We start from the raw sequence: 25,769 nt of genomic DNA on the forward strand, positions 1-25,769 counted from the left end.
GAACTCACTTCTTAAAGAGACTAAGCTTCTTTTCCAGAACCATTGAAGGTGCATTTCCAAAAGCTGGAATGTTTAAGACCAGAGAGATTTTCAGGATCCATCAGTCACCTCCCTGTTTTACAGCTGAGGCCCACATGAGTGACACCCAGCACTCACACAGCTGGTCCTTACAGGTGGGACCACGCCCAGGGCTTCCTGCCTGGCCCCAAGCTCTTTCCGCTGTACCAGGGGCCACCTCCGTTCTGAACACCACCACCGGCTAGCCAACATGTGCCATGTAGCTGTCCCTGAGAACAGGGACCCTTTAACGTTGCTGTACGTGTCCCCTGTCCCCAGGGACAGGGCTGACCACCAGCGGATATTCTGTACAGTTACTGACGCCTGACCTAAGTTTTTTCAGCATGAATTGATGGTTATAATCCTAATATGCAGCTGCTTGCTTCATCAAAGAGAGAATAGCTGTAAATGGATTTATGAGAGTTCACAGCAAAAGCGCAGAAATGTGCAAGTTCTAAAAACGGTGATACTGGTTTATCCCTATGCCTTACTGTGAAAAGGGATCATGTTCTTAGGCTATTTGCTCATCTTTGCCTGTACTTAACTTTGATGAATATCTACATCTCTTGGTGGTAAAATGAAACATAAAATAAGAGTGTAGTAAGTACATATGAGCATCCAAAAATAATTTATGTGAAGTATGTAGTAAAATGCCTCCAACCCGAATCATTCGCCTCAGGGATAAGAGGGTGTTGAGAATGGGGTTTGTTGCTAATTCCCTAGCTTTTATAAAACACTCCTCAGTCATATGGAGTAATTGGATGCTTTGGAAAATTAAATTCTGTGTTCATTCTTCCATCCAGACTAAATAAATCCCAGGTTTGAATCATTCCTATCAGCCATGTGTTTATTTAGCATTTTCTCCCATAATATTTCTACCCATTTTCTTAGGCCTCTTCCTTGCCATCTTGGCTGTTGGTAAGCTCACCTAGCCAAAATCTGAGATGGCTGCATCAACAGACAGAACCAATTTTAATTAATTTTTGATTTTCTCATTTTCCACCCCCAAAGAATGTGGCCACTGAGACTGATGTTGCCCTTGAGCCAGAGAGCTTTAATTCATTAACATATTTCCTAGAACTTTTCTGTTTCCTTTTCATTGCTCATCTGTCCTTTGTAATTTACTTTTATTTATTCTAGCTTCGATTCCCTTTTTGGTGACAATACTCCCTCCAAAAACAGGTTAAGCTCTCTTACAATTCTCTGAATCACTTTTAGCTTACAAAGACTTTTTCAGAAGTATATAATTATTTTATCTTCACACAAAAGATAGCTTCCTGAAATAACAGTGACATATACATGTCTCTCAGTGAATTGTACTGAAGTCACCTCTTTGTGCTAATTCTGAAGTTTCTCCCCCAAATCAGCCTGGGTTCCTCAACCCAAGGAGCAAAAGCTTGGGTTGCCTTATGGCTTTTAATTTGCCGTGCTTGCTTACTCTGCATTAGCATGTTCAATAAAAATGCGTCTTCTGGCATGTTTCTGTTTTTAAGAATGCTACATTATTGGAGAACTGAGAAAAGTGTTTCCAACTGACAAGTGTACATCAAATCTGAGTTGTTGGTCAAAGCTAACCATGACGATAGGTGTGGCCATATCAAGTTTGTACTGTGTATTAAAAGAGGCAGAAGCAAATTAGGGCAAAGAGGAACCATATTAGTTTTCTTATTGCCGCTATTACCGATTACCCCCAAATTTAGTAGCTTAAAGCCATACAGATTCCTTCTCCTACAGTTCTGGAGGTCAGAAGTCCAAAGTCACTTTCAATGGGCTAAAACGAAGGTGTCAGCAGGGCTGGTTCCTTCGCGAGCCTCTGCGAGGAGAATCCATTTCCTCCTGTCATCCTGTCACTGCTTTCATCTCCAGCCTCCCTCTTAAAAGGACCCTTGCAATTACATTATGCCCACCCAGATGATCCAGGATCATCGCCCCCATCTTAAGATCCTTTGCTTAATCACATCTCGAAGGTCTCTTTTGCCATGCAAGTCACAGATTCACAGGTTCTGGAGATGATGAAGTGGAGGCTGACCACAAGACTGTGAGCTCTTTCTCTCCTGACAGTTTCATGGTCTTTCCTACTGAGAGCTTGACAGGGCGGGGAGTTGTTTTTGGGTGGGCCTGCCGGTGCCCAGCTCCCCGCCCTCCCACAGCACCCTGTAGGGCCAGCCCAGTCTCAGCTGCCTCCCCAGGGCCTTCAGGTGTGTCATCTGGGCTCTAGGGCCGTGCCACCATTCCCAAGATGTCAGCCAGTCGCCCTTCCTCACCCCACCATCTTTCCTTTCCAGCATTGACTTAGTGCCAGGAGGCCACCGTGTCAGCAAGCTGAGAGGGAAACTGAGGCAAGATGTCGGGCCGGAGCGGGAAGAAGAAAATGTCCAAGCTGTCACGTTCAGCCAGGGCTGGGGTCATCTTCCCAGTGGGGAGGCTGATGCGTTACCTGAAGAAAGGGACGTTCAAGTACCGAATCAGCGTGGGTGCTCCCGTCTACATGGCCGCAGTCATCGAATACCTGGCAGGTAATGTGACCCCACAGGCAGGTGACCCACTCCCAAATCCTACCCTCCCTCTGTGTGGCCCTCCTCACACAGGCTGCGCAAGGAAGCTTTGATTCACCCTGTGGCTGTCTCAAGGCCACTGTGGGCAGTGATGGGATTTCAGCGTGGCTACTTGGCTAAAACCAACTCCTGAAGGCTTTACAGGAGGGAAGAGGGCATAGAAACAGAGGACCAACAAGGAGGGAAGAGAGTCCACAATAAAGTGGCCTTTCTAGACCAGCCCCAAAGAAAGTGTGTCTTGCTGTAGACAAACGGAACATGTAAATTTCTGGGTTCCTGCAGAAGACAAACTATGGGGAAGATGGGGCTTGCTGTCATTTTGCAGCAGGGGTCTCCACCTTTACCTGTGTCCCCACTAAACATCAGTTCTCCTGCTGTATTGAAACTGGGACTCAACATCCATAAACAATGCTGACCCCGGCACCAAAGGCATCGGCAGCTGCTCTGTGAGGCCTGTAACGTTCTAACTTGACTCCCCCTCACAGAGATGGTTCTCTGTCTATAGTGGGTACATAGGAAATTGTTTCCTTTATTGGTTGTTAAAATTATTTTTTTACTAAATGATGACATTTTTGCTGTGTATGTTTTTATATAGTTGGGTAGCTTTCTATTTAAGCTTCTTTGTTGTTGCTGTCCTATGTCTTTGTTAAACAGAAACCAAACTTCACAATACAGAGACTACTTTTAAATATATATATCTACACACAGATATAAAATATATAAGAATAAAAATGTATAAAGAAATGTGATTAGTTCCTTGAGGGGTCATTTTAGCCATGAACAACAAGTTTCTGACTTTGCCCAAGGTTAACAAATTCCTCAGACACCAGGATTAAATCCTGGGTAAGTCCACGGGGTAAAAAGCAAACCTCCCCAAGCTGTGTACCTGGGAAGCTGAGCCCCCTGCAGCCACAGCATGAAAACCCCCGGGGGCATGGCTGGACCCAGTCTCTGTCCCCAGATCCCTCCTTCCCTCCTGTTTCTCCCTCAAGAGCGGCCGCTGCCTCCTCTTTAGCTGCTGGGTCCTGTTCTGTCCTCTTGGTCCTCCCTGCTCACCCAGCAGCACTTGCCGATGAGAGGTTTGCGTGATCCGCCTTCTCCCCCTGCACTTCCGTCAGGCAGACCTCAGCATTTTGAGTCTTTCTCTTGTGAAATGAAAGGCTGGTTCTTGGGCTAGAAGGTTTTCAGGAGGATCCTTCAGAAGGTTGGAGAGAAGGGCTGAGGAGCCCTGAAAGTCAAACCAATCAAGTGTGGTGGAGCAGTCCTTTTCAAAGTAGAGATCATTCCAGGGATCTTGTCAACAAGGTCAGGGGTGGGGCCTGAGAGTCTGCATTTGTAACACGCTCCCAAGTGATGCTGACACCGCTGGCCCAGGGGCCTCGGGGAGAAGCAAGATTGCAGGCAGTCTTTCAGCAGCAGGTCTAAAGCCTGGAGGACGCTTGTTTAAAATGCAAGTTCCTGGCTGCACCCCGGGGGTCTGACCCACTGGGTCTGGAGTTGGATCCAGGAATCTGAAGGGAAAATCTCCTGGCTTGGAGGGAGAGGGGGAACTTTGAAAACGGTGGCTGAAGCTTTAAAACAACCCATTAGGTCCATATCACGCACTGATACTAGAAGACCTTAAGTAACCCAGAGATTCCACAGCCTCCAAGCAGGGAGCTGGGGTTCCCTGAGGTCCTTCAACCTTAAGCTGTACATTTTCTGCTTCACTTCACTGCCCCATTGTAATGTTTGTATCATCAAAATAATTAGTACTTCCTGTGCCTCCACTTGGCGAACATCTAAACCATGCATAATAGGATAAAATGTAGCTTTTTCAACCGTTGGCGACTCTGTTTTTCTTTGGTTCAGGTATATTAGGTGAAAAAGCTTATGTTTGCCTTTTCATTCATTCAACAAAGATTTGTTGAGCATCTAACCGTCAGTGTGCACAGTAAGTCCTTAGACTCTTCCCTGATAATAGCATTGGGCCATGTATATGCTTCTTCAGTTATCTTGGATTAGAGCCACCAGACCTCACAGCAATGCATACTATAGCCTGAATGTCACTTTCTGGACTTGGAGCCAGCACATCCTGAAAGATTTCTCTTGTCTCTCAAAGCAGAATGTCACCCTGTTTCTCATAATCTTTCATTCACTCAACATTTATTGAGCACATGCTATATGCCAAATGTCATCCAAGACACTGAGGATACAGCAGAGACCAAGACAGACAGGAGCCCCTGCCTTCAAGCAGAATGCATTCTGGAGGGAGAAACAGCAGGCAAGGAGTGCAGTGTATGCGGTGCATCAGTGATATGCGCTTGGAGACAAATAAAGCAGGAGAGGAGATAGGCTGTTCCAGGAAGCAGGGAGCTGAGGGGAGGCCTCACTGAGGGGCTGGCATCTGAAGGAGGTCAGGGAGGAGGCATGTGGAAGTCTGGGGGGAGGCCCTCGGGGCAGAGGGAAGGAGAGGCTGAGGAGCAGCGGTGGGGACAGAGGGCTGGAGTTGGGGGAGGGAGGGAGCTTGGACTGTAAATGAGGCCTGAGGCAGAATGGGCTGGTGGGGTAAGAGCTTATAATGGGAGCTCTGGAGGGTTTTGGGCAGAAGCAGAAGGGATCTGACCCTGCGGGGAGGGTGATACAGAGCAGAAGCGGGGAAAGCAGCAGGAAGGCAATTGCAGAGACCCGGGGTCTTCCCCAGGAGTGGGCAGTGAAGATTTCAAGGAGTGGTCAGAGGACTGATATATTCTGAAGGCAAAGCCAACAATATCTGCTGACAAGTTGGATGTGAAATGTAAGAGAAGAGAGAATGGGCTCCTGGAAGGTTGCCCTTGCCAATGATCTTCCGTCCCCAGGGCCAGTCCCGGCATCCAGCACCGTCCTGGGTCAAATCCTGGCCAAACCCAGCCTGTCTTCTCTGTGTCCTTCCCTTCCCTTCCTTTTGTGCTTTTTCTCCCCTCCAAACTCAGACTGGAGCTGAGAGCAGGGGCTTAGATGTCAGTTTAAATCTGGTTTATCAATTTACCAGCTAGCTCATTTAACTCCATTAATGAGTCAATGTATGTAAAATGTCTGGTGCGTAGGATGCACTCAATAAATGGTAATTCTGCTCCTCTCTCTTCTATTAAGAGCTGATGAAATCATTCAGGGCAAAGTGTAATGACTAATTCCGTTAAGGTGGCATATTTGGGGGATGTATTGCATTTTAATGAGACGAGGAGTTTAAGGCGAAGGAATGAATCATTATTGCAGGTCATTGCTGAGTAAATCAGAGTGGGGTTTTTGTTAGCTGTTTTGTTTTGGAGGGGGCAAGAATTGATTTCGTTTAGAGTTCAAAGTGTGAAAGTCTCCTGTCACCCTTGAAATGACCTTCAACATTCATGACAACAATATTGACCGAGTTTCTCCTTTGGATCAGGCCTTGAGGATACAACGGAAAGCAGACAGCTGTGTTGTTGCCTTTTCTGGGCTTATGTTCTAGCAGGGCCCACGAGCATTAAACACAATACAAGAAGATGACATGCATGTGGGCAGGGAAGTAGAGGGGAGGCTGCCTAACATAAAGCAAGGGCTATTACGGCCTAAACCAGGCTCTCAATCCTGGTTTTTCTCAAAGTGATTGATTTAAAGTCCTGATACCTGGATCTCACTCCCAGAGATTCTGGGGTACCTCTAGGCATCAGGACTTTTTAAAGCTCCCCCAAAAGATTCTGATAGGCAGCCAGGGTGGGGAATTAATAGGAGTTAGCTAGATTCAGATGGGTTGATTGCCAGGTTGGGGAGGAACCAGAGTGAAACCTAAGGTTTAGAGGAAGTATGTGGCCCCTTCCAGAAACTGGAGGGATTTCCATGTACCTGGGACACAGCTGGGAAATGGGAAGAGTGGGAGATGAGATGGTGGGTGGGGGGGACAGGTCCTTGAGGGCCACCTGAGAATTGCACACACACACCAGGAGGAGGCATCGAAGGGAGGAGGTGGCATTCTGGGGGCCTCGCTTGGGCTTTAGGTGGAGAACAGTTGGTGGGAAGCAGAATCATAGTCCAGGAAACCAGTTGGGGGCTGTTTTAGAGTCACTTTGGTGGGGGGATGTAATTAAGTTTATTTATAAATTTTATAAACTGTGGATTGAACCCAGGACCTCGTGCATGCTAAGCATACGCTCTACCACTGAGCTACACTCACCTAGAGTCACTTTTGAGAATTGACTGACAGTGGCCAGGACGAGGGGTTCACAGTGGGGGTGATGAGAAGAAACAGACATGCGGGAGCTGTCTGGAGGACAGGGCCAGCTCTGCTCAGTAATGGACTGCATAAGGGGAGGGGCATCAAGGATGGCACAGACCTTCCAGCCTTGGGCTGGCTGCTTTGTTTCAGACCAAGCTGCCACGGACTGAGGACTGGAGGTGTAGACTCAGAATCAAGAGGATTGGAGAATGCGTGTAAGGAGTCTGGCCAAGAGGAAAGTAGCCGATGCATGGAGAACGGTGCCTGTAACTGAAATAGGAAACGAGGGAGGAGAGACAGAAGTGGGGCGAGGGGCTCAGCTGGGGACCTGTGGGGGTTTGGTGTCTCCAAGATGCCCAGGAGGGTGGAGTGACTAGGAACGCGGGATCCTGGCTCTGCCACTTACCAGCTATGAACCGTTAGTCGTGTTGCTTTACTCTCATGTCACTGCTAGGACCACATAAGATAATGCCTGCAAAGTGCTTGGCACTGCCTCAGGCACCTGGTAGCAGCTCAGTGCGTGCGGCTCCTGCTGTTACCGAGTGAAGACCTGCTGGGTGTGTCTGGAGCCCAGGAATGGGCTGTGGCTAGAGGTACAGATGTGGGCATTGTGGGGTATGGGAGGGAATAAGATCACCCAGAGCACAGTGACAAGACTGGAGGACCCAGGATCTATTCTGAGGGGTGCCAGCAAGCCCAGGGAGGGGAGAAAGGGTGGTGAAGGAAGCTGCAGAGGGCCGCCAGAGATTAAGGAGGAAAGAGGTAGGAGTCCAGTGCCAAGAACAAGGGTAGGAGGTGGGAGTCAGTAACCCCTAGGGGTCACGCCTTTGAAACCAGGCAAGGGCCACAGATCTAAGGAGCTCAAGGTTGTGGCAACCTTGGTGAGAACAGAGAGGGCATGGGGGTTAAAGCCACAGTGCTGTGGGTTCAGGAGTGGGAGGTGGGGACTCTTCTAGGGGATTTGGCCCAGAAGAAAGGGAGAGAAGAGATGACAGCTGGTGGGGTTGGGGGCAGGAGAGGGTGTGACACGGAAGATAAATGAGCCTGGGTCCTTAGATTGACCTTTAGTTTCACTAACCATACCTGAAATGTATTATTTCCTTCCTTTACGAATGTGGGCACCAAACCACAGTGGTGTCAGCAACCCCTGAGACTGTTCACCAGTTGAAATCACTGACATTTGCTTATTGTATTCCCATTGTGATCAACGTGTAGACCATCATTTACACTTATCCTTGCTTCCAAATCACAGTAGTTATTAAACCTGCCACTAGACTTTGTTATTTAATGTATTAATAAAGAAGCACATAGACTACTATAGCCCAGGTTTTTTTATACTTTGAAACTATATTTAAGGGTCATCAGTTTTCTTTGTTATTCTATGTGTTTTATTTTATGCATTTAAAACCTTATCCTGACACCCACTAGAATGGCTTTTATTTTAACAAAAGAAAAAAAAAGGAAGGAAGGAAGTTGCAAGAGTTGTCAAAGATGTGAAGAAATCAAAGCCCTTGTACATTGCTGGTGGGAATGTAAAATGACGTGGTCATTGTGGAAAACAGTTTAGTTAGTTCCTCAGAAAGTTAAATATATAGTAGTAAAGCTGAAAAATTGGGGGGGAAAGTTAAATATATAGTTACCATATGATCCAGGAATTCCACTCCTGGGTATATGCCCAAAAGAATTGAAATCAGGGGCTTAAACGGATACTTATACACAAATGTTCATACAGCATTATAAACAGTAGCCAAAAAATAGAAACAACCCAAGCGTCCATCAACAGATGACTGGATAAAGAAAACGCAGTATATCCGTACAATGGCGTGTTATTCCACCATAGAAGTGAATGAAATTCTGATACATGTTGCAACATGGATGAACCTTGAAGACTTTTTGCAAAAGTAAATTGAAATAAACCAGATATAAAAGGACAAATATTATATGATTCCACTCAAAATTCACAGAGTAGCAAATTTCATAGATACTAGAATGATGATTATTGGGGCTGAGGGGCGGCTGGGGTGGGATGGGGAGATATGGTTTAATGGGTATGGCATTTCCATTCAGGATGATGAAAAAGTGCTGGAGATAGTGGTGATGGTTGCATAATGCTGTGGATGTAATTAATGCCACTGAGTTATTCACTTAAAAATGGTTATAATGGTAAATTTCACCATCACCACCCCACTCACACAAGCCTTTATCCTGAGAAGGGCCGTGGCCAGCCCCGGGCTCACACATCATCATGATGTTAGACCATACTGTGTTTCTAGTCCCCGCTTGCTGGAGGAGGTTGCACAATCCGGCAGCAAGTGCACACTGACCTGCTCACCTGGGAGGTCCCTTCCACCCGAGACATCCACAAGCCTCCCAGAATGAACATCACATTCATACTTCAGTTGGTCAACCTGTAAATATTGACCCAGTTGACATCTCCAATGTAAGTGAGGGAAAATGGACTGGAAAAGCTAGCCCTAGATTCTGGAAAAGAATTTTGTATTCATCAGCAATAGATACAATGTAAATGTAAGGTACTGAGAATGAGTAATTTATAATCCTTTTTATGATGAGAAAATGTTCTGTAATAAGTTTTTAATTGACAAGATGAGTAGGTCTTAAAACAGGGTTGTATTTCAGGGCACCTTATGAAAGCATTGTGTAACAAAAAACCTATCATTTATACATCATTTCCAGAAAATGGAGTCTATCCATTTGACACTAAGCATTTTTTTAATCTAATGATTGTCATTTTTTACATTTGTGTTTTGAAAAGATCACTTTGGCAGCCAGGACCACATGTATGGTTGTGCAGGTTGTATACTGCACAAGGACACACCCTAAAGGAAGTATCATTCACATAGACCTCAAAGAATTGTATATTTATTATGAGTATTTCCAGCAGATGGCAGAAAAGGGTCTTGTTCTAACTAAATCAAGGAAGTAAAGTATCTTGAAGAAGGGGCTTCTTTTTATAATTTGCACAAAGGCACCATGGGCCAGTAATGCCCTTGTTGGCATGGATCTGAAGGAAGACAAAACTGGGAGCAGGGAAACTACTTAGACAGCCACTACAATTACCTGGGCTGGAAGAGAAGAGAGCCTTCACTTGGATAATGGCAACAAGTGTGGAGAAGAGGCACAAAGGTGTGTAAGAGTGACAAGGCCCGGAGAAGAAAGGGCGAAGAAGAGGGAGGGGTAGGGAATGACTCCCAGGTCTGTGCGTGGATGGAGCTGCCAGTCCCAAGACTGGTGGGAGGAGCTCTTTTCCGGGAGTGATTTGGATTTGGGGATGTGGTGAGTTTGATTTACCAGGTGACATCCCAGCAGGGCTGGAGGTGCAGATTTGGTGACATGGGAAGGAGAGTGGAAGCTAGAATCGTGAATGGATGGGTTTCCCAGAAAACTGCATGGCCTGAGCGGAGCAGAGGGCCCAGGGGCACTGCCACCTAGTGGGAAAATGGAACAAGTGAGCAGAGGCCGGGGAAGGAGACACTCATATTTTCTGTCCCAAGCCTTCATTTACTGTGTGTTATTTTCCATCTCCTGTGGCTGGCATTATCCAGTGTTGGTTTAGATTGTGTACAAAATGAGAGGATACAGGCTCTTCCAAAATAATGTGCGTGATGAGCTTTTCAACATCCTTTTTGGCTACAGAAATCATTCTTTTTACTATCAAATACTCAGCTGTATTCCAGATGGTTACTATTGCTGGAAGTGTGGCTTGTGAGAAGTGAGAGGTTTGCTATAGAAGTCTCTAGACTTCTGTGGAAATCTCCACCACTTAACCAAGTAATGATCTTCCCACAAAATTTGCAGTGAAACAAATGTGTGCTATATAAATTCAGTTTTCCTATTGATTGCCAGTTCACACAAGGATACTTGTGTTCCCAAGATCAATAAAATCACTCAAGAATGTAGCAAACTTTTATAGTTCAGGTGAATATATTTTTTATAGCAACATTTGAAAATATTAATCATGATTAATGTTATTTCAGACATTTAAATGGTGAAGTCTGACCCAAGGAATGTTCAGACTAAACATCCAACAGAGAAAAGAACTCGTTGGTCTAGATTTTCTGCTGTGTAGTCTTAAGTTTTTTCTCCTTAAGGAAAAAAAGTTCTACCTCTTCTTTTGCACTAGAGCCCCTGATCAAGGTTTTCTTTCTTATAAATGATTTCAAAAGAGTTAGTTCTGGGGTCAAGCCTCACCCGTGTGGCAGCATCGTGCCTCCTGCTGAATCGCTGCCTTTAGCCTCTCCCTGTTGCCGCATTCGACGGCGGCAGATTTTCCGTTTGTGCATCTAGCGTCTGTGCATCTGTCTGTCAAGCTGAAAATAACCTAGCCTTCAGGGGCTTCCTGAGGGCTGCAAGCATGTAGGGCTTCCCATTAGCTCTTCCTCTCATGCTGATGGTTAATTTGATGAACTTGAGAGGATACTTAACTGCTCCTTCTAAATGCAGGTGACAGAGACAAGACAGTGATGGTCCAAGATGCAAAATTATATTCAACTGCTCAGAAGCTTAAAACTGGGAGGCTCCTTGACCCCTCCCACCCATCTGGAAAAAGGGGTGAGTTTTGTGCTCCTTCCTTCCAGGTGTGGGGCCCCCAGGATCAGCAGGTACAGGAAACTCCTTTTTATTGTGTTCAGGGGGGAGCTGTACATTTTAACCTAGAGTCATAAAGCAAGCCTACTGGTGAAAGCTTTGTAACTACACTTCTTTATGACGGGTACCCTTTTTAAAAGAAAGAGAGGCTGGGCAGCAGTCTGAATGCAGCAAACCACATATCTAATACAGCATTAATTTCAAATACTCTGTCCTCCAGTCTCAGTAAGTTTGCTTATCCTTCTCAAAGTACAGTGCCCCAATCTTTGATTCAGAAAACGCAGTGACCATATAAACGAATTGTTGGTAAACACAATATTCCTTGCTTAATAACCTGGAAAAGATGTTGTGAGAATGAATTTGCAGTGATTTAGCGCTTTTCATTATGGAAATGCCATATAAATATTTAACTCTAATGCTTATTTTATTCTAATTTTTCGTTAATCACATTTGCTTAGTTAATATGGCACACTTATGCCAGGTTTTTATTTTATTGCGATAGATTTTATGAATGATGGCAATTGCACGTGCAATTTTGTTTGAAATTAGGTTGATTGTAAAGACTCATGCAGAATCGCCTGTTAATTTTAGTGTTTAGTATTTATGCCATTGTACCAGCAAATCCCCCCAACACACACCGGCCTGCACACATACAGACGCACAACACATTCATGCACACGTGCACATTACAATTTTCCCCCACGTATAAGTGAGACAACACATTGGCATATCACCTCCTTCCTCTAGGGAAGGAGTTTTTCTTTAAAGGTTCATTCATACTTTTGAAGGCAGATGAATTTGATTTAGCAGAACATCCTTCAAAAATTGAGAAAGAAAGGAAAAACAAAGGAGGAAGGGGAAAGCATTCAGGGGTATAAACCAATTCTATAGATTTTTTAAAATTTTTAATCAAAAACTTTGATAGTATGTGAAATAGTTTTAGGAATATTCCTTTCTGTCAACTCTTTCACATGTACCAAGGAGCCATGCTTAAGTCCTGAGGGATATGTGGAAAACCCCTGGGTCCCAGCAAACCTCCCTCCCCAGGTCTCAGAGGTATCCCCATTAGGAATTCCTTTTTCAGGTTAAGCAGTTCCTTGTCCGATAAGTTCTTCCTGCCCACTTTCCTTTAGGATGAGAGGGACCAGGGGCAACAAGTGAAGAAGGAAAAGAGATTTTGAAAGGGGTCTCAATGGTACAAAAGACAGGCTTTACCTACATCACTATTCTCCTCAGAGATGATGGCTGTCTGCACACTGAAAGAAACTCAGGTTCTGTGTTAGGGTTCTGTTTTGGTCAGGATTAACTTCTGCTGACAGTGGCTTGAACAAGAGAGTTTATTTTTCTCTCATACAAAAGAGGTCTGTGGAAGACAGTCCAGGTCGGTAAGAAGGCTCCACAGTCGTGAGATTCCTGTTCCTTCTGTCTTGTTGCTCTATCATACACAACTTCTTCCTCTTGGTCAAAGATGGCTGCTCAAATTCCAGCCATCGTGTCCTCCGTCCACCAGTAGGAAGGGAAGAAGGGCACTGTCCCTTCACTGATGGACACTTCCCTGAAGTACCGTACAACACAATTGCTTGCCTTTCATTGGCCAGAACTTAGTCACATGACCATACTTATCAACAAGGGAGGCTGGGATATGCTGTCTTCATTCCTGTGATTATGGGCTCAGCAAAACATCAGAGGTCCACGTACTAAGGAAGATGGGGGAGAATTCATGTCGAGGGCAACTAAAAGATTTTGCCACAGGGTCATATGTCAGATCTTGCTAAAATATCTTACTTGTCTGTGACCTGAGTTCTTTTCAGTTTTCAGGATTTCTTCCCAGGCCCACACGTAAAAATCACAAATGAATAAAAGTGATCAAACTCAAAGACCATTTCCAAAGAAAAGCTTTGGAAAGCTCAGACCCCATTCCATGATTGCCTATTAACCCTCCCTTGAAATTTCAGCGGAAATTCTAGAATTGGCTGGGAATGCCGCAAGGGACAACAAGAAGGCCCGGATAGCCCCAAGACACATCCTGCTGGCAGTTGCCAATGATGAAGAACTCAATCAGGTACGTATGAAGCATTGACACCAACCACGAAATGGGCCTGCCAAAGTCCCCTGCTACTGCACGGGGACCCGGCTGGCTACAAGTCCTTCCTGCTTCAGTGCCCAGGCACATTTATACTGGAAAATTCAGATCATGTAAGGGAAGAATAGGTTCTGCTAGCTGCATCATTTACATTCAAAATCGAGTTGTGTCTGGAATAGATCCCACTATATATTCTCAGTCTGGCCAGAACTTCTTTTCCTCTCTGTGTGTTGCCGGGGGAAGGTGCAATGCACATATGTTATTCTCTTTACAGTTTCTTCGCCCATACTTTGTTGGCGATTTATTCTGATGAGGGCAGATGTGTCCTTCTTTATATATCAAAACTGACCCTTTATATTTTAGAACTGACTCCAAAATCGAGTGAATTCCTACCCCCGACCCCCGCCAAATCTGTGCAAGGTAACAGGTAGATAATGTAAGAACTTTATATTAATTTTCTAATCTTATTATTTCAAATTGTCTGTGGTGAAGAATCAGTTCTTATTTCTAATGCATCATGGATAATTTCCAAAAATACAATAAAAAGTAATTACTAGAAAAGTTTAAAACCAAAACCATATAAACTATAAGCTACAATTTTTTTGTTACTAGATCCAATAGATAGACAATAACTGTCGATTGACTAGATTCTTCCTCATGATTTCTGTACTCCTTTTGTCACAGACAGGTCGCTGATAGCTTGTGGAGCAGCCCTGGTTGCAGACCACACTTGGCGTAGAGCTGCTATAGGGTGTAGAATGTATGTGTGGCAGTTCATGTCGATTAGTTAAAGTAAACATATCAATCAGGAGGTACATGGTCAAACATATTTTATTGATGGAATTTTCATGATCAAAGGAGAGTGAAAGCCATGGGTCTGTTGTTAACTGGGTCTAGCCCTTACATTAACCTTTGAACCTCATTTTGTCAAGCTGTGCTCCCACGTCTGAAGCTCTTTATCCTCTGTTATGTCTGGAATTTCAGAGCTCTGGGCAACATCGCTGGCTCCAGCCTCTATATGCTTTCATTTTGCTCTGCTTGTTTTGCTTTCTGTAGAAGATCACAGGATGCCTTGATACCTACAGAGAAAAGCTCACACGTGTGACAGGGAAAGCCAGTTAAATCGTGTATTATATGCGGTTTCTTTGGAAAGCAGAGACCAGATTTAACACTTGTTTTGCCAACAATTAGAACTGTATTAAGGGGAGGGAGAGTGTAGCTCAGGTCTTAGCATGCACGAGGTCATGGATTCCATCCCCAGTGCCTCTGTTAAATAAAAAACTAATAATGATAATAAATAAATATCATCTCTCCCCACCACTGAAGAAAAAGAACTGTATTAAATCCAGAACCAGCAAGCTCTTTGCTGTCTGAGCTCATACGTTGTCTCTCTTCAGCTGCTAAAAGGAGTGACCATTGCCAGCGGGGGCGTCCTGCCCAGAATTCACCCTGAACTGCTGGCCAAAAAGCGAGGGACCAAAGGCAAGTCGGAAACTATTCTCTCCCCTCCCCCAGAGAAGAGAGGAAGGAAGGCCACGTCGGGCAAGAAGGGGGGCAAGAAATCCAAGGCTGCCAAACCACGGACGTCCAAAAAGGTGAGCCCAGGGACTGTCACAGAACAGGAGGGAAGTTGAACAATCCAAAGAAGAGGGTGTGGCCAGCATCCCTGAAGGACCGGGAACTGGCCTCAGCTTGGTGCTGAGAAAATGATAAGAATGTCTGTGGAAGAGAATAAAGAGCCTTTGAGATGCGCTCAGATCATCAAGCAGGGTCTCCCAGAGGTTTCCAAATCCAGAACAGAGGTGGTTTCCATGTTTCTAGATCCCTTCCACTGCCCCCACCAAAATCTTAAGTGAGAGATACTGGCCTGGGACTCTGCTTTCCATCTCTCCCCAGAGCTCCAGGTTGCACCCTGAAACCAATCTAGCCTCCCACAGATGGCCTGAGTGCAATGGCATTTCAGGTGTTTTGGATAATCTGATGCGCTAAGGAGCTATAGTTTAGAGAGGCCACCTATAATACTTTCAGAGGCTGCCCAGTACAGCAACTGCTAGCCACATGTGGCTATTCAAATTTGAATTTAAATTAATTAAAACTACATGACATTCAGTTCCTTGGTTGTACCAGCCACATTTCAAGTGCTCAACAGCCCCGCACAGCTCAAATACAGACCATTTTCATGAGGGAAGGCAGTCCTATTGGACAGCGCTGCTTCAGAGCTAGTCAGTTTTCATTCCACAGTCCTCCATGATAGCAAAAAAGTTGATATAAGAGTTCATTTCTCAGCCACTGTGCCCCAGGGAAATCCTGGGGAGAAGGGAGGTTGAGCAGTGTGCTGTGAATGACCCCACTTGGCTTATTATCAGAAGCTGCAGGTGTTGAAAAGACCAAGAATAACATACCCATGTCCAGTTTGAGTGAGGACCACGGGTACATGTGAGCCCCTTAAACACACTCTGTTTTTTGCTGTATTCTTTTCTTTTCCTCATATTGCTGTCTCTTGCTTCCCTCTGCTGAGAATAACAGAACTTAACACCTGACCACTTCCTTTCATATCCCAGTTGGTGGGAGCCAGGGGAAGGACTTAATAAAGCCACTTTGGGCTTTTGTTCTGGATTATTTCTCATCTGTTCTTCTGATTTCTACCCAGTCCAAACCAAAGGACAGCGATAAAGAAGGAACTTCAAATTCCACCTCTGAAGATGGGCCAGGGGATGGATTCACCATCTTGTCTTCTAAGAGCCTTGTTCTAGGGCAGAAGGTAACAAAGAGGATTGTAACGTGGTGCCGTAAAACACTATTGCATTTTTATAACCTACTGTTCACAAGCAATGATGCTTCCTTCATCCCTTCCTCCCCGAATACGACTTTCACCCTGGTCTTGAATTATTCATTTTTAAACTAAAGAGCTATGGCAATGTCTGCATTGTAAGGAAAAACAGGCTCTTTAGTGCTGAGAATTGTTCATGCTGACAGTGGTCAGCCAGACGTGCACGTAGTGGATCTTTCTGGTCAGTATCTTTCTTGTCTCTGTGCCCCAGTTACCTCTGTGCCTACCAAAATATCCGTAGCTAGCTTTCTCAACCAGCCTTTGGGAGGCCCGCTTTATATGGTGTCATGTCATTTTTCAAAGGCAGAAAATAGAAAGATATGTTCCCCAAATATCCCTTGTGTTAGAGATGAATTATTTGCCAATAATTCAGTCTGCTTGCCTTTCTAGACTGCAGACAGAAAACAAACAGGGTTATACATTTGAACATTTTTCAGCAGCATAACAGCAGCCCAGCCAGACATGCAAATAATTCATTCCCACAAGCATAACAGACAATTTATCTCCCAAGTCAACTGGGGCTGAAATAAGATACACGCGGAAACAGTCAGTTAATCACATCTCGGATTGCGAATGTTTGCAGCCTGACAATAGTACGAACCTCTGTCGAGGCGATTGGGAAGAGCGTGTTTTGAGAAGAGCATAAACGTGGTGGGTTGCTAATTCATCACTGATGGAAGCAGGGAAGCAAAGAGGTGGAATTTATGTCCACTCCGGGGGCAGTCCGTGGTTATGTGATGATTAGCTTTCTCCCTGATCTAGGGGAGCGGGAAGTTCTAGCTCACATGGGAGACGACGCTGAATGCCTTCCATTCCACTCAGCCATGAACACAGAGGGCAGCACCTCACAAGTGTAGCCCCAAGCATATGGTCCCAAAAGGCAAGATGGCCAGACGTAGGCGGGCCAGAATCCTGGAGCCCATCACTTCTCCCAAGCAGAGTGGTTGCCTTTGCATCCCTGCCCCCAAAAGTCTGTGCTGCTCTGGAAAGAATGCAGGGAACTGAGTAGCTTCTTGCAGGAGCTACTCAGAGAATCTGACCCCGAACATGGAGGCCACGCGGGTTGGAAATGAAGGCATAAGCTGTAAGGAAAGGAGGAGGAGGGCAGGTCCTGTTCTGCTGCTGGAAGGGGAGGCAGGTTTGTGGCATTCTGCTCACCTCAGAGTGAACATTAAATCCACTGAGCTCAAAAGAGCCTATTGACAACCACATGCCTGGGACACTTGAGACGGGCGCCCCAGGTACAGCCCTATCAGTCGACGGTCAGTATAAGTAATTGAGACAACAAACAGATGTGGCGTAAAACATGAAGGTTTTTCATAGGACTTGATCTCCCCACACTGTCCATCTTCTCTTCCCAATGCAGCTGTCCTTGACCCAGAGTGACATCAGCCATATTGGCTCCATGAGAGTGGAGGGCATTGTCCACCCAACCACAGCCGAAATTGACCTCAAGGAAGATATAGGTAAGGTCCTGAGACTTCGGGCGAGGTGCCAGGGGAGAGCCACTGTTTTGGCATGTTCTTGTGAAGTCGGTTATTGTCAATCCCTGCTTGGTGGACATGGGGTATAACTGAGCAGCATTACCAGAGAATAATGAATTTGTTTTAGATATGCAAATAGTTTTGAAATTTTTATTGAAGTATTCTACAAAAACAGATCTCTAGTGCACAGCTTGATGAATTTTTCTCAAAGTGAACACAACTGTGTGACCAACACCTTGATCGTGAAACAGAACCTTACCAGCAGCCCCACAAGTCCCCCCTCATCCCTCCAAGGGTAACCACTATCCTGTCTTCTAACAGCACAGAGGGTTTGTCATCTGTTTTGGATTTTATATGAATGAAATGTCTAAGACAGCACTGGGGGGAAGAAACAAAACAAAAAGCCCAGGCCCTACCCACTGCCCTTAACTCCCTCCGTGTGGAAAGACTCCCCCTTGTGGCCTTAATCTTGAGCTGTTTTGAAGTGTGTCCTAGCTTCTCACAAACAAAACAAATTTATCTTTTTAAGAGTTTATCTTCTTTATCATTTCTATACTTAACCTCTCTGAACCTCAGTTTCCTCACCTGTAGGGGAGGATAACAATAGTACGTCTCACAGGTGCTGTGAAGGTGAAATAAGGCAACACAAAGAGGGGGCTTAGCACAGTGCCCCGCTCACAGGCATCTGATAAAAGACGGTCTTCTTCACGGTTGCTGAGTTGTTAGAAGGAGTCCCTCCCATCATGATTCTGTTCTCCACTACCATCGCCCAGACCAACCACCCCATGCAGATAAGGCCCTGGTGTATTCTTTTTAAAACATTATATGTTAGTACAGAGAAGTTTAAGCATACACAAAAATAGCAAAAGAATGCGATGAACCCACACACCCCGTTGCGATCATCAACTGATGACCAAGTTTGGTTCAGCTCTGCCCGAACCCACGTGCCCCCAGACATAGTATTTTATCTGTGAATATTTCAGAATGACACGGGCTATTTTTTAACAAAATAACCACAATACCATTATCACAACTAAAAATAATTAACTTAATATCATCAAATATCCATTGTTCAAATTCCAGTTGCATTATAAATGTCAGTTTTTTTTAAAAAATGTGTTTGATTCAGGCTCCAATAAGTCCACACATTACAATTGGCTAAGTTCCTAAAAGTCATAGGTTCCCCCTTCATCTTTCTCTTTTTTTTCTTAGCAATTTATTTGTTGAGGAAGCTGGGCCATTTGTCCTGTGGGGTTTCCCACAGTCTGGATTCTGTTAATTCCATCCTCCTGGTGTCGCCTAAGTTTCTTATAAGTTGGTAGTTGGAGCCAGAGGCTGAACTAGATTCAGGTTCAAAACTTTTTGTCATGACTGCTTGGTCAGTGATGGAGCTTTCTTCCATCAGGAGGCACATAGTGCCCTGTTCTCACTGATGCCCCTTCCCTAGCTTTGTCCACTCGTTAGGGGTTGCAAAGGGGAGATATTCTAATCCTAGCATTCCTTCTTTATTTCACTGGAGTGCTTCCACAGAGGGAAAGACATTATTCCAATGTCTTCAGGGAAGAGCGTGGACTCACCTTGCCTTTTGCGTGGTCTCACCTGGCCCCTGACCTGAAAGTGGAGCACAGCAGCCTGGGCCTAATTCTTCTGCTTCTCAGCGTGAACTTGGCTACCAGCTTCAGCTACCCAGCAGAAAGGTCTTTAGTGACTAACCCCTCAAAGCTCTGCATTTTCCTTTGAAAACTGAGGGCCAAATTGGGGGCACAACATTCCAGGCTGCCCTGGGCCTATGTCTGTCCTTCGGCCCCAGGGACTTACAACACATAGATGGTGGTGAGATGGGAACAGGATCCCAGAGCTCTCCACCCAGAGGTTCCTGCCAGGCCATCTGTCAGCTGGGGCCAGGCCCCCCTGTTGTGGCTGCACCCGCCCCAAGCGTGACTCTGGGTCCAGGCTTAGGACCTGGTGACAAAAGGCAGGCTGCAGGGTCTGTGAGATGCCCCATGATGGGGGTGGGGGGTGTTGCCATCAAGCAAAACCCTGAATTCAACCAGCACACCATGACACTGAGCGCAGAGCTCAGAACACTAGAGCCTCACTTTTTTTAAAAGATCACCTTTAGGGTTCATGTCATGAGACTGCTTTATGGCCAAATCACCCCCTAAAAAGGTCCTTTAAAGAGTTTGCTATGAAGTGTGTCGATTGCCAACAATATAATTTGTACCATTCATTTACTCTGATTGTACTCGCAATAGGTTTCTTCTCCCACTTATGCCTCTCTTTATGTTTTTTCTTACGCTTCCTTTTTGCTTTCAAGAGGGATCCGTCTTTTCTTTCTCCAGTATCATTTTCCTCTTCAGTAGAGACCTCTAACTGTAAATTAAATATCAAGTTAAGAAATAAAGACATAAGTTCAGAAAAAAGAAAACCTTATTTACCTAATCCTAACCTTAAATTTATAAAAACCTTTCTTTTTTTGTTTGGGGGTTTTCTTTTTCTTTTCTTTTTTTCTTTCTTTTTATAAGTATTTATTTATTTATTTGCAAACTTCTGAAGCTTCTTTTTTAATGATGTCTTTCTGAGAAATTTTTAAAACTTGTGATTTGGGAGTTAGGCATTCTGCATCTTCAGAGCTACTTCTCTTCCTTCCCCCCTCCCCACTCCATTCTGACTAAAAGTTCTTGTCCTGCCTCAGTAGCTTTTGCTGGTTGTTCTTTTGTTTCAAATTCCACGAAGGCAAATCCCTTTGGCTCTCCAGCAGACTTACAGTGTGATATACTTATGTAAATGACATTGCCACATTTCTCAAATACTCTTTCAATCCAGCTGTGATTAACATTTTGGAGAAGTAACTCCTATGATACATTAGAAGCAATATTAAATAATTTAAAAAAAAAAAAAAGAATTTGCTAGAATCTAAGTCCTGCTGGACAGAAGCCCAGGGACCCCTGCCACCAGTAACCACTGGCAACCAGGATTTCAATTGCAAAGTTTTACCCCTACTTTCTAAGCATTTTTTTAAGACCTAGTAAAAATATGTCAGAGTGTATGTAATTAATGACTTTGAAAAGAGCAACCAGAATGGTTTTCCTTTTTCCTCCTTCACAGGTAAGGCCTTGGAAAAGGCTGGGGGGAAGGAGTTCTTGGAAACGGTAAAGGAGCTTCGCAAGTCCCAGGGCCCTTTGGAAGTTGCTGAAGGTGAGTGTGGAATTGGGCCCGTGTCCCGAGCACAGCCTCACCGAGGTCCCCTCCAGCAGGACGTGCTTCACGCATATTCAGTTTGCAAAGCAAAATAGGCCGTAACAATCTGAAAGCTACTTTAGCATCTCTCAGATGATCTGAGCAGGCCCGTGTAGATCATTTCATACATTTGGGGGACTATAAAGTGTCTGGATAGTTCAAGCCAATTTGTATCAGCTCACCCAAAAATGGTCTAGAGCAACTGGGTGACTTAGTGTGTGTGTGCTAAAATACACATAACAAAACTTACCCGTGTCCAGTTTAAACGGGCACAGTTCACTGGCATGAAGCGCACTCCGTGCTGTTCTGCCGTCACCGCTGTCCGGTTCTAGGACGTTTTATCACCTTCAGCGGAAACCCCATGCCCGTTAAATAGTCACATCCCTCCCCCAACCCCTGGCAACGACCAGTCTGCCTTCTCTTTCTGTGGCTTTGCCTCTTCTGGATATTTCATAAAAATGGAATTGTATAATATGTGATCTTTTGTGTTTGGCTTCTTTCACTTAAAAGTTTTCGAGGTTCATCCTGTGGTAGCGTGGCTCAGGTCTTCATTCTTATGGCTGGACACTATTCCATTTGCTTATCCATTCATCACTTGGGTTGTTTCCACCTCTGGCTATTGTGAATAGTTGCTCTGGACATCTGTGCACAGGGTTTTGTTTGAACGCTTGTTTTCAAGGATATTGGCTAACTTCTTGACAAATGGGTCTAATTTCAGCCTTGTGTCCCCACCACACCACCTCCAGTGACCATCTAGTCAGTGCCAAGTGCTGCCCTGGTGCTGGGGCTCCAAAGACAAATAAAACCCATTCCTTCCCTCAAGCACTGGACAGTCTAGGAGAAGAGACAGACAGAGAAGTGGGGCACAGAGGAGCCACGCCCTCTGCTTGGAGGAGCTGGGGAGACTCCAGGGAGGATGTGAGACCCACCTGGGTGCAGGGACATTGTAGGCAGTGAGGGCACGATGTATGAGAGGGCTCAGTCAAGGGCCAGCAGGAGGAGGAGGGAAATGGCAGCCGGAGAGGAGCGTGGACCTCGGGCTGTGCTAAGGGTCTGGATTTACCCCAATTAGATGAGAAGGGTGCCTTTGAAAGTTGAAGCTGGGGCTGTCATGATCAGATTTGATGGCAAGAAAAGTAGTGGGGCTTCCAGTCGAGAAAGAACATGAGTCCACACTGCAGCCTGCACATACCACCCCTCACACACATAGTGATGACAGGTCAATTTTCTTTTTTTAAATGGATTCTATGAACCACAAAAAATAAAAAATTAAAATTAAAAAAAAATTCTAAGAACAGCGCTGAAATAGAAGATAAACACACACGTGCACAGAGATAGAAGAGCTGCAGGCGGCAGCAGCCAGGGCGGCCGTCAAAGCCGCAGGCTGGGCTTCGGGTCCAGGTGTTACGTAGAGCCATCAGGACGTCAGCTCTTACCTGGTGATGGGATCAGAGTCACCTCATGCTTGGAGGGGACCAGAGCCAGGCTCATTGCTCAGAGCAAGGGCTAGATAAAACTCCCACTGCCCTTACTGGGAGCCAAAGCTCTGACCACCACCCGGGGCTACGGCTCATGTGAAATCTGTTGTCTAGCGCAGCAAAAGACTTGCCCAGGCCCGCAGTCGTGATGTCTACTGGCTGAGTGTCTGGATCTACCACATCCCCTCTATGACCATGAGACGGCGCCCTGGATTGTCCATATAAGACTGGATCCTACCTGGGGGAAAGTGGGGAGGCACCCAGCAAACTGCCTGACAGGGTGGGAAGGGAGAAAAATAGCCTCTCTATATAGAAAAAGTGCCTCCAACACAGTTCCAGAGACAGAAAGTAGAAGGTAGAGAGGCAGTATGTAAAATGATTAAGCGGTCCAAACTACCGTGTGTAAGGGAAATAAGCCACAAGGATATATTGCATAGCTCGGGGAACAGAGCCAATAGAGCGAATTTTTTATGATAAATTTAAATGGAGTGTAATCTATAAAAATGTGGAATCACTATGCTGCATACCTGAAACTAATGTTGTAAATCAGCTATACCTCAACTGAGAAAAAGATCATGGCTGAGAATTTTCCAGAATGAAAAAACATTGAGATATTAAATCAAAATAAATACTGGCCTATCATAGTGACATTTCCAAAGTTCAAAAATCAAGGGAAACCTGAGAAGCCACCTAAGGAAAGGCAGAGCTTTTTTAAAGATGGTTCTTCTGACAGTGGACTTCTCAGCAGCAGCAAAGGATGCTTGGAGATGGAAAAGAAGTATCTTCAAAGCACTAAGGGGAAAACTGTGAACCAAGAAGTCCACATGTTACTTTGTTATTGTTCAAGACAGAGGGTGAAAGATGTAGGATTTCAGAGAGACAGAAGTTGAGTCAGAAGTCCACAGACCCTTGTTGAAAGGACTACAGAGGCCTCACTGGGAGAAATGGAAGTAAATCTAGAAGGAAGGAGAGGGCTGCAGAAAACAAGTATGAGCTAAGAAATTGAGGCACCATCTGTTAGGGCTAAGTATTCAGGGCCAGTCAGCAGCAGCTCCCTGGGAAGAAGGGATTGGTGAGGGTGAATCTGGAAGAGGGGAGACAGTTCATCGGGGTCTAACATTACATTTCATTTAGTTCCAAAACACCATCGGTTGTAAGAGATTCCCTGCTTGTAAGAAAGAATCAATTTCCAAGGTGGAGTGTCTAATAGGAGACCCCACATAAAACCAGGACATGTTCAGTTTAAGAGCGAGCAAGACATGAACACACCGTGCAGAAAGGGCAGCAGGTCTATACCTTGACCTTGGCATTGGGCAGACTTGGTGGGAGAAATTTGAACCACAAGCTGGTACTCCTGTGGATTTGCAGCCAAATCCAGTGAGGCCCAAAAACCAAGCAGGGAAGTTAATGGGATGTGACCTGGGTCTGGTAGGGTCCCCAGTTGACATAGAAGCAAATGCAACTTCTCTCTGGAAGGACTCAGCTCAATCCAGGCCCACAGTGATTGTAAGATGCATCCTGATTCCAGCCGGGACACTGGATGAGACAGGGGTGGGAGGTGGCGATGGAAGTGAAGCAGACGGGCCTGGAATGGGAGAGTCAGGGGAAAACTGATGGGTGGTGCCGGTGGCAGAGATGGAGACTCAGGCTTTGGGAGTGAATGATGATTTTGCTGGGCACCTGGGGACCTTTGCTCCACTCGGCTCCTTGAGTGGCACAGAGCCCCAGCTCCACTAGGTAGGTGGCTTAGGGGCCAGCAACACAGGGCTGCAGCCAAAGTGGCCCCAAGGGACTGGAGAGTGGCCAGTGGATCAGACCAAACCTCTCCTGCGGGGATCGACAGCCACAGGGACTTACCTAGAGCTCCTCATTATCAGTTCTGTCGCTGATGGGAAATAGGTTTGGGGGAGTAAAAAATAAAAGCAAGGAATATGAACTGAACTTATGAGACAAGGTGGGCATAATCCAATTTCACAACCCATTTTGAACACCTGCTCCTGTCAGGCTCCTCGGGCATATAGAGATGATCAAAAGACAATCCCTGACTGAGGGGTGCACAACCAAGTGCAGCGGTTCTCAATCTACAGAAGGTCCTAAAATCACCAGGCACAAGTCCTGCATCAGACCTGCCAAGTCAGGATCTCAGTGTGGGTGACAGGGGAGGGCTGGTCCATTTTTTAGAAGCTGCTGTATTCATTTCTAATTGCTGTTACAACAAATTAGCACTAACTTAGTGGCCTCAAACACCACAAATGTATTCACTTAGCGTTCTGGAGGTCAGAAGTCCTCAGTGAGTCTTAAACTAAAATCGAGGTGCTGGCAGGGCTGGTTGCTTCTCAGAGAACTTCCTTACCTGTTCCAGCATCTAGGCCGCCACATTCCTTGGCTCCTGGATGCATCACTCCAACCTCTGCTCCATCGTCACAGCTCCTCTTCCTACCTTTGCCCTCCCTGCCTCCATCTTATTAGGACCCATGTGATTGCATTTAGGGCTCATGTGGATAGTCCAGGATAACCTCCCCAATCTCACAGTCCTTCACTTAATCACATCAGCAAAGTCCCTTTTGCCACGTAAGGAAACATTCACAGGTTCCAGGATTAGGACATGGACATCTGGGGGAGGCCATTCCTTGGTCTCCCACAGCCACCAGAGACGGTTCCAATGTGAACCTTTGATTAGGAATAGCCCAGAAGGCAGACCATGTGAAAGTGTGACATACTGTCACATCAGCTTTAAACGCATTTATCCAAAGCTTGTGCCTGCTGTCAAAAGTAATTCTGGCGTGGCTCCTACTCTCCAGTAAATGTATGTTCCTCATTAGAAGCCCCGAACATTGTCCGGCCAAGTTCTCTATTGCCCTCGTCCCCCACGCCTCTAAGAGGGACACAGGAGATTCGGCCTAACCCCCTGGCTAAGGTGAAGATGTAGGAAATAACCTGCGGCATTACTCTCCCCTGTCCCAGCTGCCGTCAGCCAGTCCAGCGGACTTGCAGCCAAATTTGTCATCCACTGTCACATCCCTCAGTGGGGTTCCGACAAATGTGAAGAACAGCTTGAAGAGACCATCAAAAACTGCCTGTCAGCGGCAGAGGACAAGAAGCTGAAGTCAGTGGCGTTCCCGCCCTTCCCCAGCGGCAGGTAAGATGCGCTCCCCAGGCAGGTGGCAGGGGTGCTGGGTCCGATTGTCCAGCCTTCTCCCTGGGGACCAGCTGCTCCCCAACTTGGTCAA

General features: G+C 45.6%; 1 protein-coding gene across 1 annotated transcript in view; it reads left to right on the forward strand.

The window, feature by feature from the left end:
- Positions 1–25,769, forward strand: part of LOC102508038 (core histone macro-H2A.2) — a 43,252-nt gene that overhangs the window by 15,142 nt on the left and 2,341 nt on the right. The window contains exons 2-8 of the mRNA XM_032491545.1: positions 2,343–2,573; positions 13,380–13,486; positions 14,905–15,102; positions 16,158–16,268; positions 17,704–17,803; positions 20,930–21,019; positions 25,504–25,678. Coding sequence (XP_032347436.1) covers positions 2,402–2,573; positions 13,380–13,486; positions 14,905–15,102; positions 16,158–16,268; positions 17,704–17,803; positions 20,930–21,019; positions 25,504–25,678 — 953 coding nt within the window. The 5' untranslated portion in view covers positions 2,343–2,401. The remainder of the gene's footprint in view (positions 1–2,342; positions 2,574–13,379; positions 13,487–14,904; positions 15,103–16,157; positions 16,269–17,703; positions 17,804–20,929; positions 21,020–25,503; positions 25,679–25,769) is intronic.

This window comes from Camelus ferus, chromosome 11 (genome assembly GCF_009834535.1).
Source record: "Camelus ferus isolate YT-003-E chromosome 11, BCGSAC_Cfer_1.0, whole genome shotgun sequence".
NCBI lineage: Eukaryota > Metazoa > Chordata > Mammalia > Artiodactyla > Camelidae > Camelus > Camelus ferus.